At 50.2% G+C, this 16404-nt stretch overlaps 1 protein-coding gene across 6 annotated transcripts in view; it reads left to right on the forward strand.

Annotated features, from left to right (window-relative positions):
• The first annotated feature begins 3642 nt into the window (after positions 1-3642).
• Dop1b (DOP1 leucine zipper like protein B) overlaps positions 3643-16404 on the forward strand; it is a 100578-nt gene continuing 87816 nt past the window's right edge. For 4 of the 6 annotated variants that reach the window (XR_012909621.1, XR_012909622.1, XM_075960592.1 and 1 more), the window contains exons 1-3: positions 3643-3779; positions 4221-4317; positions 7389-7553. Coding sequence is in view for 4 of the 6 variants with exons in the window: in XM_075960592.1 (XP_075816707.1) it covers positions 7416-7553 (138 nt within the window). In the remaining 2 variants the exon portion in view is untranslated. The other 2 variants (XM_075960601.1, XM_075960610.1) reach the window with 2 other exon arrangements.

Genomic DNA, 16404 nt, shown 5'->3' on the forward strand with positions numbered 1-16404 from the left:
CCACACCCAATATCTCAGTTCACTTCCTCTTGCCTCAGCTCCTTTTCCAACACCTGCATGCCACCATGTCCCACCATGATAATAGACTAAACCTCTGAAACTGTAAGCCAGCCACCTCAATGTTCAGAGTTGCATGGTCATGGTGTCTCTTCACAGCCATAGAACATGAAACCCTGTCTCGAAAAACCAAAAAAAAAAAAAAAGATACATGGGGAACTCTGTTGTTGTAAACTTAAGGGAGATTTCGGGGTATCTGGGATGTTCACCAGCTGTAGACAGACAGGTCACAGGAATTCACCTCAACACTCAGCAGCTAGTATTGGCTCAAACCTCTGGTGTTTGACCCTGAATGGCTTATTTTAGGCATATTTAAGCACAGCACAATTGTAGTAAGAGGAGCGGTGGGCTGCATTCCGGCCGCCCCAGCTCCCACATCGCTAGTTTATGCCCCGAAATAATTACACGGAAACTGTATTCTTTTAACACTGCCAGGCCCATTAGTTCCAGCCTCTTATTGGCTAGTTCTTACATATTGATCTAACCCATTTCTAATATTCTGTGTAGCACCATGAGCTGGTTTACCAGGAAATATCTTAACCTGCGTCTGTCTGGAGTGGGAGAATCATGGCGACTGCCTGACTCAGCTTCTTTCTCCCAGCATTCTGTTCTGTTTACTCCACCCACCTAAGGGTTGGCCTATCAAATGGGCCAAGGCAGTTTCTTTATTAATTAACCAATGAAAGCAACAGATTAGAAAGAAATCACTCCCACATCACACAATTTGATGAAAATTGGTGATAATTAGCTGATCCTCATACATAAGTCTCCTTGAGGAGCAAAGTAAGCAAAACTGGGTCCAATGTGACCACATTGAAACTCATTGTAAAGACCATAAAGATAGGTTCTACAGACTGACTGAGAAAACAAATTTACCCTAAGGGTCTGGGGGAGTGTCCTGAGCTAGAGAAGTCTCTATCCACCCAGACAGAGCAGAGGCTGGAAGCATGTCTGTTACGGTCATTCCCCAAGGGGCCTGTAGACTACGAGGGGCAGCGAGTACTCCACCACTGAGCTCATCCTCCTCCTCCATTTTCTTGTTTGTTACTTTTTGATTAAGACAGTATTCTCTTCTGCTACTCATGGTTGTGATAAATATTAATGGAAACCAACTTGGAAGATGAGAGGGTTAATTTGGTTCACAGATTATAGCCCATTACTGACAAAACCATGGTGGTTTGAATGAGAATGGTCCCATTATATAGAGTCCCCAGTTGGTGGAAACTTTTTGGAAAGATTAAGTGCTTTGAGGTTTCAAAAGTCCATCCCATTCCATTTCCTTCTCTTCATTCCCTCCATCCCCTTTGCTTGGGCATAGAGTTTATTTAGTGGGTATTGGGAAGGGTATAAGGATAAAGGAATTATTGATGGAAGAGATAGAGGAGGGGTGAGGTAGGGAGAGAAGGGGAAGGGGGAAGAAAGATGGGGGAGAGGCAGTAGATCAGCTTGCCTCCGTGGGAAGGTGGGGTAATTGGGGGTGGGCGGAGTTTGTCTCTTAAAGGGACAGGGTCCCGTGTGGCAGGGAAGGCCAGCAGAACGATAACACTTGGTATCCAGCAAATGGATGGAATAAAAGTCAGCACCCCAACCCTTCCCGCCGCCCCCCATGTGTGCTGGTGTTTGCCTGCATGTGTGTCTGTGTGAGGGTGTCCGATCCTCTGGAACTACAGCTAGTGTGAGCCGCCATGTGGATGCTGGGAATTGAACCCAGGTTCTCTGGAAGAGCAGCCAGTGCTCTTAACACCTGAGTCATCTCTCCAGCCCCATATTTTTTGTTATTATTGTTCTTTTTTCAGCAACCCAGATTTAACATTAGCATAACTCTTCCCGTTCGGGGTTATCATTCGGGCTTTGTTTTGTAATTTTTTTTACAGTTGTTTGTGTGTGCATGATTGTGCACACCTGTACTACACTGTAAGCATCTGTGAGAAGGCAGTTTTTATATGAGTTGGTTTTCTTTTCCTGGGATTAAATTCAGTCTTTTGTTTGTCTGTGTGTTTGTTTTTCAGACAAGGTTTCTCTGCATAGTCCTGTCTGTCCTGGAATTCACTCTGTAGACCACGCTGGCCTCAAACTCACTGAGATCCACCTGTCTCTACCTCCCAAGTGCTGGGATTAAAGGCGTGTGCCACTGCCTGGCTCAGGCTCAGTCTTAGCAGCAAGCACCTATACCCACTTAGCCATCTTGCCCACTTGGACAGATCTATTTTGGAATCAACAAATTTTGGTATCAACAAATGACATAGATCTCTCCCAGAAACATATATATTCACTGAACGTTTTAAACGATTACTAAATGGATTTGGGTTGTGTCTTAGTTACCATTGCTGTGGTGAAACACCACGACCAAAGGCAGTTTGGGGTGGGGTGGGGGATTTATTTGGCTTACACTTCCACAGCACTGTTCATCATTAAAGAAAGGGCAAGAACTCCAACAGGACAAGAACTCGGAGGCAGGAGCTGATGCAGAGGCCATGGAGGGGAGCTGCTTACTGGCTTGTTTCTCATGGTTTTCTCGGGCGTTTTCTTATAGAACCAAGGACCAGCACCCGCCATGGGCTGGGCCCTCCCCATCCCCATCAATCACTAATTGAGAGAATGCCTTACAGCTGGATCTTACGGAGGCATTTTCTCAATTGAGTTACCGTCCTTTCAGATGACTCTGGCTTTTGTCAAGTTGACATCAAACTAGCCAGCTCCGTCCAAACTTTCAACGACTGCCTAGTCCCAGAGTGGCTCCAAAATCGAGGACTCTAACGAGTGAAAAGGGGAAGAGGCCATCACTGACATGACCACTTAGTCAGTAGGCAGCGCTGATTCAGCTGGCTGGGAGCTGCAGCTGGAGTGATCGAGTCAGGGTTAATGTCAAGGGGAGCCCTGCGAGCTCCCAGACCCCGCCACTCTTCTTGATTCGTAGCTGTGGGTCCCGAGATATTAATGTTCGAGGATGCAGAGACACCTGAACCCGGAGACCCCCAGCCTTCGGCTAACCCTGGAGCTTGGGATTCTTCCTGCCTCCTCCCAGCGGTGGAGGATGTGGGTGTGGTCCTGACGCAAAGCCTGGGAACAGCCCTCCGTGGGCCAAAGGGGCAGGGGAGGGACGACTCTGGGCAGGCCCTGACTGATGTCCGAAAGCCTTTGCTTGTGTCAGAAAAGCCCAGGGCTACCTGCCGAACCGTGTGAGGCTTCCCCCGACTGCACCGCGAAACCACGTCCTCCCGAGGCAGCTTGAAGGCTCAGTCTAGACCTCGCGGACACAGGCCTCTGACCCCACGGCCCCGCCCTCAGAGGCCCCACCCACCCGGCCAAACCTTCCCCACCCACCCTGCCGCCCGTCTCCTCCTTCGGTCTCAGCCCTATGAGGTCAGGGCCCGGCCCCCTCTCGCCTAGGCCACGCCCACCCCACCGCCAGGGCCCCGCCCACGAGGAGAGAGGCTCACCCAGGAGGTCAAGGCCCCGCCCTCCGCACCGCCCACGCACCAAGGTTGTGGCCCCGCCCAGACACCCCGAAGACTCCTCCCCTCGCCGAGGGCCTGCCTCCGGGTCCCGCCCCATCTCGAGGCCCCACCTTCCGGCCCCGCCCCCAGCCGCCTGGTTCCCGGGAGTGGCGGCGGCTGGGCTGAGGTGCGGCTCTTCCTCCGCGGGCTGCCGCCGTAACGCTGAGCCGCTGTCTCCCGCAGCCGACTGGTCCACATACCCGCCGCCGAGCTCCACGGCCGCCCGTAAGTCTCGTCCCCGCCGGCCCGGGAGCGGTGGATGCGCAGGGCTCGGGCGGCGGCAAGGCTGCTGCACTGCGGGTACGGCCGCGCGTGGGTGTGGGCTTCAGCCCCGGCCTTCTGCGGCTGGGCAAGGTCCCAGCGAACCGGCCTCCGGCCGCAGGTGGAGGTCGGGCGGCCACCCCTCTCCGCCCAGCGGTCCCGGGGCGGTACCAAAAGCTCAGCCTTTGTCGGGCAGGGCTTCCCAGTTCCCCGATGGACTCCCAGCTTCCGTGCGTGTGCACCAGCCGGCCTGGCCTTGCGCCTGCGGATGAGCCGCCGAGGAGGTTGTCACCCGGTGACAACAGTCTCCCTCTCGGGAAACCTGTCTAGGGTTGTTTGTCGAAGACACCCCATATTTAAAAGCCATTCCTGTGAAGCGTCAGGTGTCTTGCTTTTATTTTCCAGTGCCATTTGGTCTCACTCTGAAAGGCCGAATTCAAAACTGGGCCAGTTGGTGAAGAGGGTTGATGTGCTGTAGACGCAGGGACATTATTATCTACAGGTAAATGGGAAGGCTGCTGTTTGTCGGTTGTTACTGTGTTCGCCTGACTCCTTCCTTGTACGCACATTTACAATCGACTTCCGGATTTGGCAGATGGTTTGGGGTTTTCACTTGAGCTAGGAATTAGGAATGGGTACGGTGAGGGAGCCCCCACTGATGCTTTCTGTGGTAAGGTTAATGAGTCAGGGGTGCCTGTGTGTATGCCTGTTCCTTTGTGTATAATCGTTTGTAGTCTACATAGCACACACTCTGCTAACTGAGCTGCCCCACTCACAAAGGTGTCCAGGACAGCTTGCAAGAAGAGCAGTGTAGAGTTTGACCTGGTCATTCTCACATCTTGTATAACAGATTCCCGCTGAACTGAGCCCTAATCCTATAATTCCTAATAGTCCCATCTTTTGGCAGGAATGCCCCTCGTGAAACTCCAGTGTGCTTCCTAAGTGAAAGATGTATTGAACTGACACAGAAGCTGTGTAGTTTTGTAATTCCCCTTGCCCCATATTTTGAAGGTGTTTTAAACAGCTTGAATGAGTAATTTCTAAGCATCTTAGCAGTGCTGTTACACCAGCTAGCCCTTCCTTCCGGCATCAGACCATAACAGAGAGCTGCACCTGCTGCCTTCATCCCTGGCTGAGAGCCTCGTGGCTGGGAGCAGCCTGGTATTTGCTCCTGAACACTGATCTTATCAGTGATGGCTCTCTTCCTGGTAACACAGGAGTCCGCACCTGTGCTCATAGTTGGGCTTCCTCTTCCCTTTGTTCTCGCCCAAATCAGACTCTGGTGTGTCTATGTCTGTCAAACTTTGAGTTTCATTTCTCAGAAAAGACCATTTTATTTTGAGGCAAAGTCTCTCCTTGAGCCTAGAGCCCAGGTTAGGCTATGGACAGAGAACCCCTGTCATAGGATGACAAGTGTGTGCCCCACCACATCTGGCCTTTTTACATGAGTTCTGGGGATGCAGTTCAGGTCCTGAGCACCTTTCCTGACTGAGCCATCTCCTCAGCCCAGACTGGATACTCCAGGCCACGTCGCTGGATGCCCAATTCAGCTGCAGTTATCTAAGTAGTTCCTCTGTTAATCCTGCTCAAGTTCTTTCCCTGGTTCTGGGACACTCAGTAAACAAACTGCACATAGGATATTTCAGGACTGCAGTGATGTTGGGAGTTCAGACTGGAAATTCTTTACAGGAAAAAAAAAGTGCTCAGCTATAGACTTTGCGGTTGTAGGAACTTCGTAGACTTGGCAAATTAAACCACTGCCCCAGATCATCACCTTTTTGTTTGTTTCCACAAAGCATGAAGCCTGTTATTTCAGAGAAAGCTTACAGGTCCTCCTGAGAGTGAAATTGCAGATTGACTTGCATAGCCCAGCTCTGTGGTAGGATGAGTCTCTCTGAGAACATGCCCCTGCGGTATAGGCAGCAGAGGATGGAGCCTTGTAGACTGGCATTTGTGTGGAGAGAGCGCGCTTACCTTACAGGAGGATTCTGTAGACTCGCATTTGTGTGGAGAGAACACTTACCTTACAGGAGGATTCTGTAGGCTGGCATTTGTGTGGAGAGAGCGCGCTTACCTTACAGGAGGATTCTGTAGGCTGGCATTTGTGTGGAGAGAGCGCGCTTACCTTACAGGAGGATTCTGTAGACTCGCATTTGTGTGGAGAGAACACTTACCTTACAGGAGGATTCTGTAGACTCGCATTTGTGTGGAGAGAGCGCGCTTACCTTACAGGAGGATTCTGTAGACTCGCATTTGTGTGGAGAGAACACTTACCTTACAGGAGGATTCTGTAGACTGGCATTTGTGGGGAGAGAGCACGCTTACCTTACAGGAGGATTCTGGGAGAGCTGTGTGAGAATGTGGTGGGTGGGAGAAGAATGGGAATGGGGGACCTGCGGGGAGCAGGGGCTTGCACCGCAGGACAGCAGGACTTGGGTTGAGTGTGGCAGGCCAAGGGAAGGAAGAAATCTAGAGCAACATGCCTGGCCACATAGGGGCCACTTTCTGCAAAGTGGGAAAATGAGGAACGAGTGTGCTGAGCAGATGGAATTCAGAGTTTAGGTTAGTTTTTGTTTGTTTGTTTGTTTTTGATTTTTCGAGACAGGGTTTCTTAGGTTAGTTTTTAAAAGTGTTAATTTGGGTATAATTTACAGACTGCAGAATTCACCAGGTGTATAATTCAGCGATTTTTGGAGATTTACAGGGTTTTGCAGTGATTGCCAGAACCTCATTTCGGTGACCTCAAATGACCCTATCGCTGTTTGTTTCTGGTCTACCCCAGGCACCCCCTAACCTGCTTACCATCACGAGAGGCTTGCACGCCTTGGGTATTTCATACAAATGAAGTCATACCATAGATGATCTTGCTTGGCTAGCTGTTTTCATGAAGCTTATATTTTCTCCCCCCCCCCACCACCACCCCCAGCCCCACCGCATCTCATGTCCTCCTCCCTGCCGTCTACCTATGTCTACCTATGTCTGTCTGTCATGAGCCCCAGGATCATGTATCTTAGGTTGAACTCGTAACTCTCTTGCCTTCCTGCCTGGTACTGTGATCATAGGCATGCTCTCCACATCTGGCCCAGAGTCAGGTTGCTGGTCCCTGTAACAAGCACTTTTCCCTGCTGAGCTGTCTAGCCAGCCCTCTTACCTGGTTTTGGTGAAGAATACTCCCAGTCTCCTCATTTAGTTGTAGAGAATTGAATTACTAAGTGAACCTTTCTGGTTGAAAGCACACACATCCTTAGGTTTGTAATGGAAGGGCCCTTCTGCGTTCAGAATTAGCAGCCAGCAGTAGGATGTGATTTTGCTAGTTTCTCTCCTAGAGTTAATGTTGTCCGTTAGGCTGATCTGGTCCTAGCATCCTTGCCTCTTTCTACCCAGCGCACTTGAATCCGTCAGGACCCATAACAGTGGGAGCTCTGTATCTTTATTTACATTGTGCCTGGCCTAGGAGCCTTGTAAATATTTGAATTGGATTGCCTGGTGAGTCTGTGGACACAGGTCTCCAAGTTGGAGAGGGACTTGTGCCTGGGAGCGGCTCCCTCATGTATTTTCCGATTTCCCCTGTAGACCCCTCCTTCAGTGCGAGAATGTAAGATGGACCCGGAGGAGCAGGAGCTGCTAAGCGACTACAGGTACAGAAGTTACTCCTCAGTGATCGAAAAGGCCTTAAGAAACTTTGAGTCCTCCAGCGAATGGGCGGATCTTATATCTTCACTTGGCAAGCTCAACAAGGTACGGGGCATTTCCTGTTTGGAAGGTGCGGAGGTGGGGCCAGAGTTGTCTTTTATTATGGTAAGGAATTTGTGAAGGTTAGAACACCTAGATAAACAGAAAAGAGGAGCAACTAGAATCTGTACCTCAGACTTACCACGGGTAGCACAGCTCCGCATGTAACTCTTCCAGCATCTTCTGAGCCCAGAACTCATCATGTTGGCTTTTATAGCGTTGATACAGGAGAGTGGCCTTTTCTTTTTTTCTTTTCTTTGGTTTTTTTTGAGACAGGGTTTCTCTGTCTGTAGCCCTGGCTAGCCTGGAAACTCAGAACAAGCTGGCCTCAAACTCAGTCCACCTGTTCCTACCTCCAAGTGCTAGGATTAAAGGTGTGCACACCACACCTGTCTGAGTGGCCTTTTCTTGATAAATCTGTGTACTGACAATTTTAAATTATTCAAAGATTATTCTGTGTCTGCTGAGAATTTTTCTGTTTCTTTTGGGCTGTAATTTTTGGGTCCTTTCATTGCTGACTGGTAACTTCTAGAAGAATGGAAGGCAAACTAATTGTGTGAGTGTGTGTGAGTATGTGTGTGTGTATGTGCACGCGCGTGTGTGTGAGTATATGAGTCTGTGAGTGTGTATGTGTTAGGGTGTGGAGAAAGAAAGGGTTGTGGTCTGGGAAGACCCAAGCAGATCAAATGGAGCTCCAACTACTTCTGTAGGACTCACCTGTTGTGCCCAGCAGGAAGACCCCCCGCAGAGATTCTTAGGCACACAGTGGGCTGCGAGCCCTCTCAGGCTGTCTGGCCAGCACTTGGGTTTGGAGCATGAGTGTCAGGTGAGAGAGTTGGGGGATTCCTCCTCCAGCTCTAGTCTGCAGGTCAGGGAACCCCAGAAAAACCCACTGAGGAGAGAGAGTGCTCCCTTTATCTTTCCCAGGAATGGACAGGGCAGTGAAGGACAAACAGTCTGAGCCTGGTACTCTGCCTAGGCAGCTGTGTCCCCCCCACCATGTACCCACCCCAACACCCTCACTCTGAGGCCAGAAAGCAGTTCCCAGAGTGTTGGCCTGACACGCCTAAGGCCCTGGGCTCAGTTCCCAGCATAGGGTGTGTGCGGGGCTTGCAGCTCAGCCTGGCAGATGGCTGTGGGGCTCCAGCGAGATAGGGGGTTGCAGCTCATTGGCCAGGAAAGGCCTGGTTTCACGCAAGGCACGTTCACTTGCAAATGTCACAGCAGGCAGGTGCTCAGTGGGATAGAGAGATCTCTACTCCTGAGGGTTTTTAGGTGATACTGGAGCCTGAGGTTCCTTGGTTGGACAACCCCTGCCCAAGAGGAAAAGTCTTGGCAGTTGACAATATTAGCCATCACGTCCAGGAGAGCTAACGCTTGCATAGCGGTCTGAAGGAAGTGTGTTCTGTTAACCGACTCTAGTACAGGAGAGTGGTGGCATTCTCAGATTTATTTCCAGCGAGGAAACTGGAGCCTGGGGAGCTAACCTATTACTGTGGGTACAGCTAAGGCACCCTGGGGCCCTCTCTGCTGCCCTCCTGGTATCCAGAGCTGTCCTGGTGCTGGATAGATGGTGCCTTGGACGTTTTGATAGGGCCTGAGACGGAGGCCATGGAGGTGTAACACGTGGAGATGTGCAAAGGCTCCGCTGTAAACACACCTGAGTGGGGTGGAGCTGGAGTGGAGCCGACAGGTTCCACCTTCCCACTTGTCTTATTTCCATCCAAATGGTCCAAACCAGGAAGGACTGAGTGCAGCCCCTCGCCCCTTATTTTCCTAAGGATTATTCCCTGATATGACACCTGCCAGTGAGATTACACTGGATAAAGGTTTAATTTGAAAGGTCACTTCTTGCTACAGATTTTACCCACTAAATCCCACCGTCGTTTGGGCAGTCTTGCTGCAGCCGCCACCACTGCCGCCGCCCCCACCAAAAACAAGGTCTGGTGTTTCGTGGTTGGCCTGGGGCTTGCTTTTCTGCCCACCCTCCAGTCCACCCCCATGATGGTGCAGTGGTGTGCGTGGTGATAGCGGTTGAACCCAGGGATTTACGCCTGTGAGGCAGTTAAGCTGTAGCCCTAGGCCTTTGATGACGTTTCTTCTTCTCTGCCACTATAATTCGGCCTAACGTGAGGCTGTAGGTTCAATCCCCAGTACTGTAGCATAAAAGAAAATAGAATAAAATAAAAAGAGACTTGTGAAATAGCTTGACACCCAGCTATGGCCATGCCCACGCACAGGCTCAGCCTGTGTTTCTGACCCCCAGAGCTCTACTATTGTTAGGCTTTCCCTACATTTTCCTGCCCTTTGTCTATGCAGTTTCTCTATGGAGAGTGGGCTGTGCCTTCTCAGGGCCATGGAGCCCCACCCCGTTGCCCAAGTGAGGCCAGTGTGATTTTGTTGCCAGTAAACAGTATTAACTAACTTGTTCAGATCAAGTAGCCGTTAGAGTTGTGCTGAGTTGTATTTCTCAGAGCCCTCACTCTGGGTCCTCAGAATCTAACTGTATTTGCAGATAGGCGCTTTGCAGGGATGGTCAGCCTGCAGTGGTGTGACTAGTGATGGCTGGACCCACTGGGAGGCACCCTTATCATAACGAGAATGTCTAATGCCATCCTTGGGAGGCAGAGGCAGGTGGAGCTCTTGAGTTAGAGGGCAGCCTGGGCTATATAAGAGGTTTTAGGCCAGCCAGAAATATATAGTGAGATCTTTTCTCAAAAAACAAAACAAGAAAACATCATAGAAAGGGGACATTTGAGCCAGGCCTGTTGGCTCAGGCCCGTAACCACAGCTACTCGGGAGGCTGAGGCAAGAGGATGGCAGATTTAAGGATTGTCTGGACTACAGAGAGTCTAATGCCAGCCGGGCAATTTAGTGAGACCTTGGCCTGATGAATTATAGAGAGGGCCGAGGGCTGTGGCTTAATGGTAGGACACTTGCCCGCCATGCATCAGGCCCTAGGCTCAGCCCCCAGTACTGAGAAAAAGGAAAAGAAAAAAGGAGGGAGACTTGGACACAGACATAGGCGTGTATAGACAAGTGACACCATGTGTGTGAAAATGGGGCTCAGGACCTTGACGTCCAGGAAACACCCCGAACACAGCAGACTAGCAGAGTGGCTGGGCCGTGGGGATCGATTATCATCAGCTGGGCCGTGGGGATCGATTATTACCAGCTGGGCCGTGGGGATCAATTATTACCAGCTGGGCCGTGGGGATCGATTATGAGTAGCCAGTGTTTGGTATCTGAAGTGTTAGGCGAGGGTGGCTTCAGTTTCTTACAGAACATTCTTACAGAACTTTGTGTGTGATATTTGTTACAGCAGATTCATCCGAGGCTGCCAGACGCCACAGTAGACCAAACATCTGGATGCTGGGTTGTGGCAGCTACGCAAAACACCCGCTCACATGGCATATGAGGCTTTATTGGTGGGACAGCAACCAGTGTGATGTTGAGACCTGAGCACTAGGGAGGAAAATTAAATGTGGGGCACGGGGGATGAAGGGCCCAGTGACCGTTCTTCAACAGCATGGCTTGCTGCTCACATGATATTTGAGCAGAGGCCTGAGTGAGGGCTGTGACGTAGGTCTAAAGTATAGCTGGTTTAGAGAAAGGGGGACTTCAGTTGTGGGGAGCAGCGGGGTTTTTATAGAGAGGGAAAGGAGGAGTTGGCAGGAAGACAGCTCCTGGGCAGGGACTTGGTTGACAGATCTAATAACCATGGTGGCATCTGACAAAGAACATGAGATGTTCCTGGTTATCCGAATCTAAAGAAAATTACTTTGGTAGTTAACGCGTTAACAGCTAGGTGGGAACATTCCTAGTGTAGTCTTGAGCCGGGTCTGGCCCAGGCTGGCTTTCATCCTGCAACCCTCCTTGCTTAGCCTCCTGGGTACTGGGACTGAAGGTGTGTGCCACCATGCCTGGCTCTAGGTGGGGATTCTCTTTAGCGGAATTAGGGAGGAGCAGGGGTGGGGGTGGGGCGGTAAAGGGCACCTCTGTCCCAGCCTGGTCATCCTCTGGAGGTGTCTGTACTGGTTGCCCCTTCTTTAAGTGTTGTAGGCAGCGGAAGCAGAGGACCTAGGGCAGAAGAGTTGAGTCTGTGTGCAGCTGGGCTTAGGGAAAGGTTTTTGAGCAGATTTCAGCTGGGCATTAGAAAGAAAGAGAGAGGCACTGAAGAAAACGACAGTTTGTACCCCAGTGAGCTGCTCAGGAGAGGTTCTGTTCAAGTGTCTTGGTAATGGCTGTCTGTGGTTTTGAAGTCAGATGGCTCCACAGGTTTCTGAGGAGCTCTCTCTAGGAAGTGGGGTCTGAGGGTGGTTCCTGAGGTGTGCTGGACAGGACTGCAGTCTGATCGGACAAAAATCCAAGGCCACAGGAATTCAAGGGATCCTTACTATAGTAAGACACAGGAGTTAAAATATGTGTGGGCCATAAGCAAACTTCCTAATTTTGTTTATGAGATTCTTAGGAAGTTTTGGGTTTTACAACTGAAAAGGAATAAGGTTAAATTCAAGGTTGTATACCTTCTGGTGTTAAGAATGGTTGGGGTAATTTTAACATTTCTCTAGGAAATACCTCAATGGAAGAAGAACCCTATTTCTAGTTAGGCAGCCTCCACAGTGAACTTAGTTGTGTCTTATAGTAAGGGTTCCTTGAATTCCCAAAATTCCCTGTTCATCTGGCTCAAGACTTCAACTAGTCTCTGAATGGGGGCTCCCCTTCCTTCCTGTGCCCCCTTTTTGTTCGTCTGATCTCGTAAGGATACCAGTGGCACTCCCTGAGGAAGATGACCCCAGTGCCTCACTCTGACCTAATGTCCTTTGGAATGGTCTCTCCACATGCAGTCCCTCTGGAAGGTGTTGGCTATTAGGACTTCAGATAGAAATTAGTAGATCTGTCCTAACTCCAGATGTCCGTCCACATCACAGTTCCAAAGCTCCTTCTCACTGATGACCAGATGGCTTTTCTCACCTACCAGTGGAGGCTGCCCCGTCCTTCAAGCCTTTTCAGTGCCGGTGATCTGGGGACTTCCTGGTCAGGCACCGCTGCTCTCACAGCCTTCCTGATGACTTGAGCTCTGGCTGGGGCCCTTTAAGGAGGGACAGCACTGTGGGTGACCTAGAGAGCGTGTGAGGATTCCTGTGGTGTTCAGCATCTCCTGGGACCCTGAGCAGCTAAGACTCACTCCTCACTCCGCACCCCCACCCCCCACCCCCCCTCGCCCCGCTGCCTGGGCCCTGAGAAGGGAGGTGATGAGACGCCCTCTCAGCCTGTGGCACCTGCCTGGAGCTATGCTTTATCTACTTGCTAGTGGCCATCTAATGCTCTCCACTGATAGAGATCAGCTCAAACCCCTGGTTCTGGTGTGTGGCAGCAGCTGCTGGATCCTGGTGTGTTGTGCCCAGCTCAGGGGTTCAGGTGACATCATGGCCCTTATCCAGGTTACTGGGGCTGTGCTGAGACTCTGAGGGCATTGCTGACTCAGCTGCCCCGTGCAAGCTTCTCAAATATGACAAGGCTGAGGTGGTTCTTTGAGATGAGCTTGCTGTCTGCAGAGGAGTCTGTTACACTTCCCAATTTGTGACCAAGATAGCTGATCTATTTTGTGTTTGTGTGAAAGAATTTGTTTGTAGTTTATCCTCTCCAGTCTGCTGGAGGTGTGGAAGTTGGCCAGGTTCACACAGACAATGAACTCTCCTGTGACCAATAACAAAAGGACAGCAGTGTGTCATCCAGCAGAGTGGCGTTCAGGGTCCAGGAAAGAGACTCAGTATTGCTCTGCCTAGAAAAGGTCCCCACTGGACAACCCCCAAGTGACTCTAGAGAAAGTGTCATTAGTAGGCAATTTAAGTTAAATAAGGTCATAGGTTGGGCCCTTATCTGATAGGACTGTGGCCTTACAAGAGGAAGGAAAGACACCTTTCTCTTTGTCTGCTTTCCCCAAGCACTCCATGCAAAGACACAGCCAGAAGGCAGGCATCTGCAAGCCAGGAAGAACCCAAGTCACCAAGCCCCTGAGAGGTAAATTTGTGTTGTTAAGAGAAACGTTGTATAGTATTTGTAAACATAGCCTAATCAGACAAAAACATGGCTGCCTTTGGTCATGAGCACCAACCTTCAAGCTGGTATTTTGGTTGTGAGCACCAACCTTCAGGCTGGTATTTGAGTCCAGTATAAACTGTCCTTTTTCGTGGGCCCCACATCTCCAGCCAAGCCATACTGACAACACAGTAGCCTGAATATTGTTCTACAAACCAAGTCTACCACCGAGCCGCAACACCAGCCCTACACGTATTCAGCCGGACATGATAGGTTTTTGACATGCTTACAACCCTTGTGAGACCCTGGTCACCATCAAATTGTGTGTCTGTCACCTCCAGAAGTTCCCTCTTGGCATTTCATATGCACATCACCAGACAACTGTCTCCTTCCTCTCTGTCACTGTAGATGAGTGTGTATTTTAAAAAGTTTTATGTAAACAGGCTAGGTGTGGTGGTAATGGCTTGTGATCCCAGCAGCTGGGTGCTAGGTGCAGGAGGCTCAAGAGTTCAAGGACAAGCTGGGTGGTGGTGGTGGTGGTGGTGGTGGTGGTGGTGGTGGTGGTGGTGGTGGCGGCGGCGGCGGTGGTGGCGGTGGGGGCACGCGCCTTTAATCCCAGCACTTGGGAGGCAGAGGTAGGCGGATCTCTGTGAGTTCGAGACCAGCCTGGTCTAAGAGCTAGTTCCAGAACAGGCTCCAAAACCACAGAGAAACCCTATCTTGAAAAACCAAAAAAAAAAAAAAAAAAAAAAAAAAGAGTTCAAGGACAGCCTCCAGCTCCAGTGTGAGTTTAAGGTTAGCCTGGGCTACCTAAGACTGTCCTAAGGGTACTGATCTAGAATTGTATGAATGGACACACCCTCTGTTTCTCCTGCTCTGGCCTCTCTTACTTAGCGAAGCTATTCTGAAGGTTACCCAGCTGTAGATATTGATAATTCATTTACCTGTACTGCTGAGTAAGGGCCACAGATACACGGTTTGTGGATTCATTTCCTGGTAATGGACAGTTGGGTTTCTTCCAGTGGGTATGTGTTTTTATTTTATTTTTTTAATGATTTATTTGTGTGTCTATGTGAGGATCCCCTGGAACTGGAGTTACAACATTTGAGAGCTGCTCTGTGACTGCTAGGAATTGAGTCCGTGTCTCTGGATGAGCAGCCAGTGCTCTTAACTGCTGAGCCATCTCTCCAGCCCCTGTTTTAGTTTGTTAAAGATTTATTTGTTTGTGTGCGTGTGTGTGTATGTGTGTGTGTGTGCATGCACGTGTGTGTGTGAATGTGTGTGTGTGTAGGTGTACATACCTGTGCTTGAGTGGAGGTCAGAAGCAGCTGGGATCACATGGAGTCACAGGCTTGTTGACAAGGGTACTGAACTACAGACCCTGTTCCTCAGGATTTACAGCAAGTTCTTTGAGCTGCTGAGCCATCTCTGTGGCCACACGGTTAATGTCTTTAGAGGCCACAAATGGTTTGGCACAGGGATGCACCGTTCTACATCCTGCCGTGTGTGGGAGCTGCAGCCCTTCCCTGTCCTCAACTCTTGGTGTGGGCAGACTTGAACCGCTCTCCAGAGGGAACAGAGTAGAGGTTCACTGTGACTTTGACGTTTCCCACATGACAGACAATTAGGATGTTAGCGCAGGCCAATATAAATGGACAAGAACCACAAAGGCAGTTGTAAGAGCCTTTATTGTTGTATGGTGACAAATAATTGGAAGTAACCACGTCAGTCAGGGAGTGCCTTGAAATGTACCATGATGTGACAGTATAATGGCTTATGTGTCCTTCAGATGAGGTAGACCAGTCGTCTGACAGGAGAACGTGCTCGTGATAAGGGAAGGGACAGAAAAACAAATGGATTGTTCTACACAGCTCTCTCAGTCCTGCAGTGCACACATGTGTGTACTCGCTCATACGTGCATGTGAGTGCAGGTTTCCCGGGAAGGTGTCAGGTCCCTCAGAGCTGAAGTTAGCAGCAGTTATGAGCTGCTCAGCATGAATACCAGGAACAGATCAGGCTCTTAGCCACTGGGCACCTGTCCAGCCTACAGCGTTCGGGAAGTTTTAAGGGCACATGTTTCTTCCACTCACATCTTCAGGCTCACTGAAAAATGTCCCTGGCTGAGCAGATGGCCCGACAGCCTTTACTGTGGGAGACTGGGCAGGTGATCTCATTTGGCAGTGATTTTAACGGCAGGGCCTCTGGTGTTTCCCAGTGTCTCACCCTGCCCTCCCTCCGTGGCTTGTCTCAGTTTGTTCCTTAGTTGCTGTGCGTGTTATTTCAGTGGCTAATCAATATGTGACGTGCTGGGCTGGAGAGATGGCTCAGCAGTTCAGAGGACAGACTGTTCCTGCTTCAGAGCATGAAACTCAGCCAGGTAGCTCACAACCTCCTGTAACTCCAGCTCCAGAGGACCAGGGTCGGTAGGCTTCAAAGCTACTTGGACTCACATGCACGTACCCACACCTGGACACATACACGTTATTTGTTAAGATAAATCAGCCTTTAAAAATGTGTGTATAGGGCTGGAGAGATGGCTCAGTGGTTAAGAGCACTGCCTGCTCTTCCAAGGGTTCTGAGTTCAATTCCCAGCAACCACATGGTGGCTCACAACCATCTGTAGTGAGGCCTAGTGCCCTCTTCTGGCCTTCAGGCATACACGCAGACAGAATATTGTATACATAATAATAAATAAATATTTAAAAAAAAGTGTGTATATAGCCAGGCAGTGGTGGCGCAGAACACCTTAATCCCAGTACTCAGGAGGCTGAGGCAGGACGATCTCTGTGAGTTGGAGGCCAACCTGGTCTACAGA

Source organism: Microtus pennsylvanicus, chromosome 1 (genome assembly GCF_037038515.1).
Source record: "Microtus pennsylvanicus isolate mMicPen1 chromosome 1, mMicPen1.hap1, whole genome shotgun sequence".
In the NCBI taxonomy this organism is placed as follows: Eukaryota; Metazoa; Chordata; class Mammalia; order Rodentia; family Cricetidae; genus Microtus; species Microtus pennsylvanicus.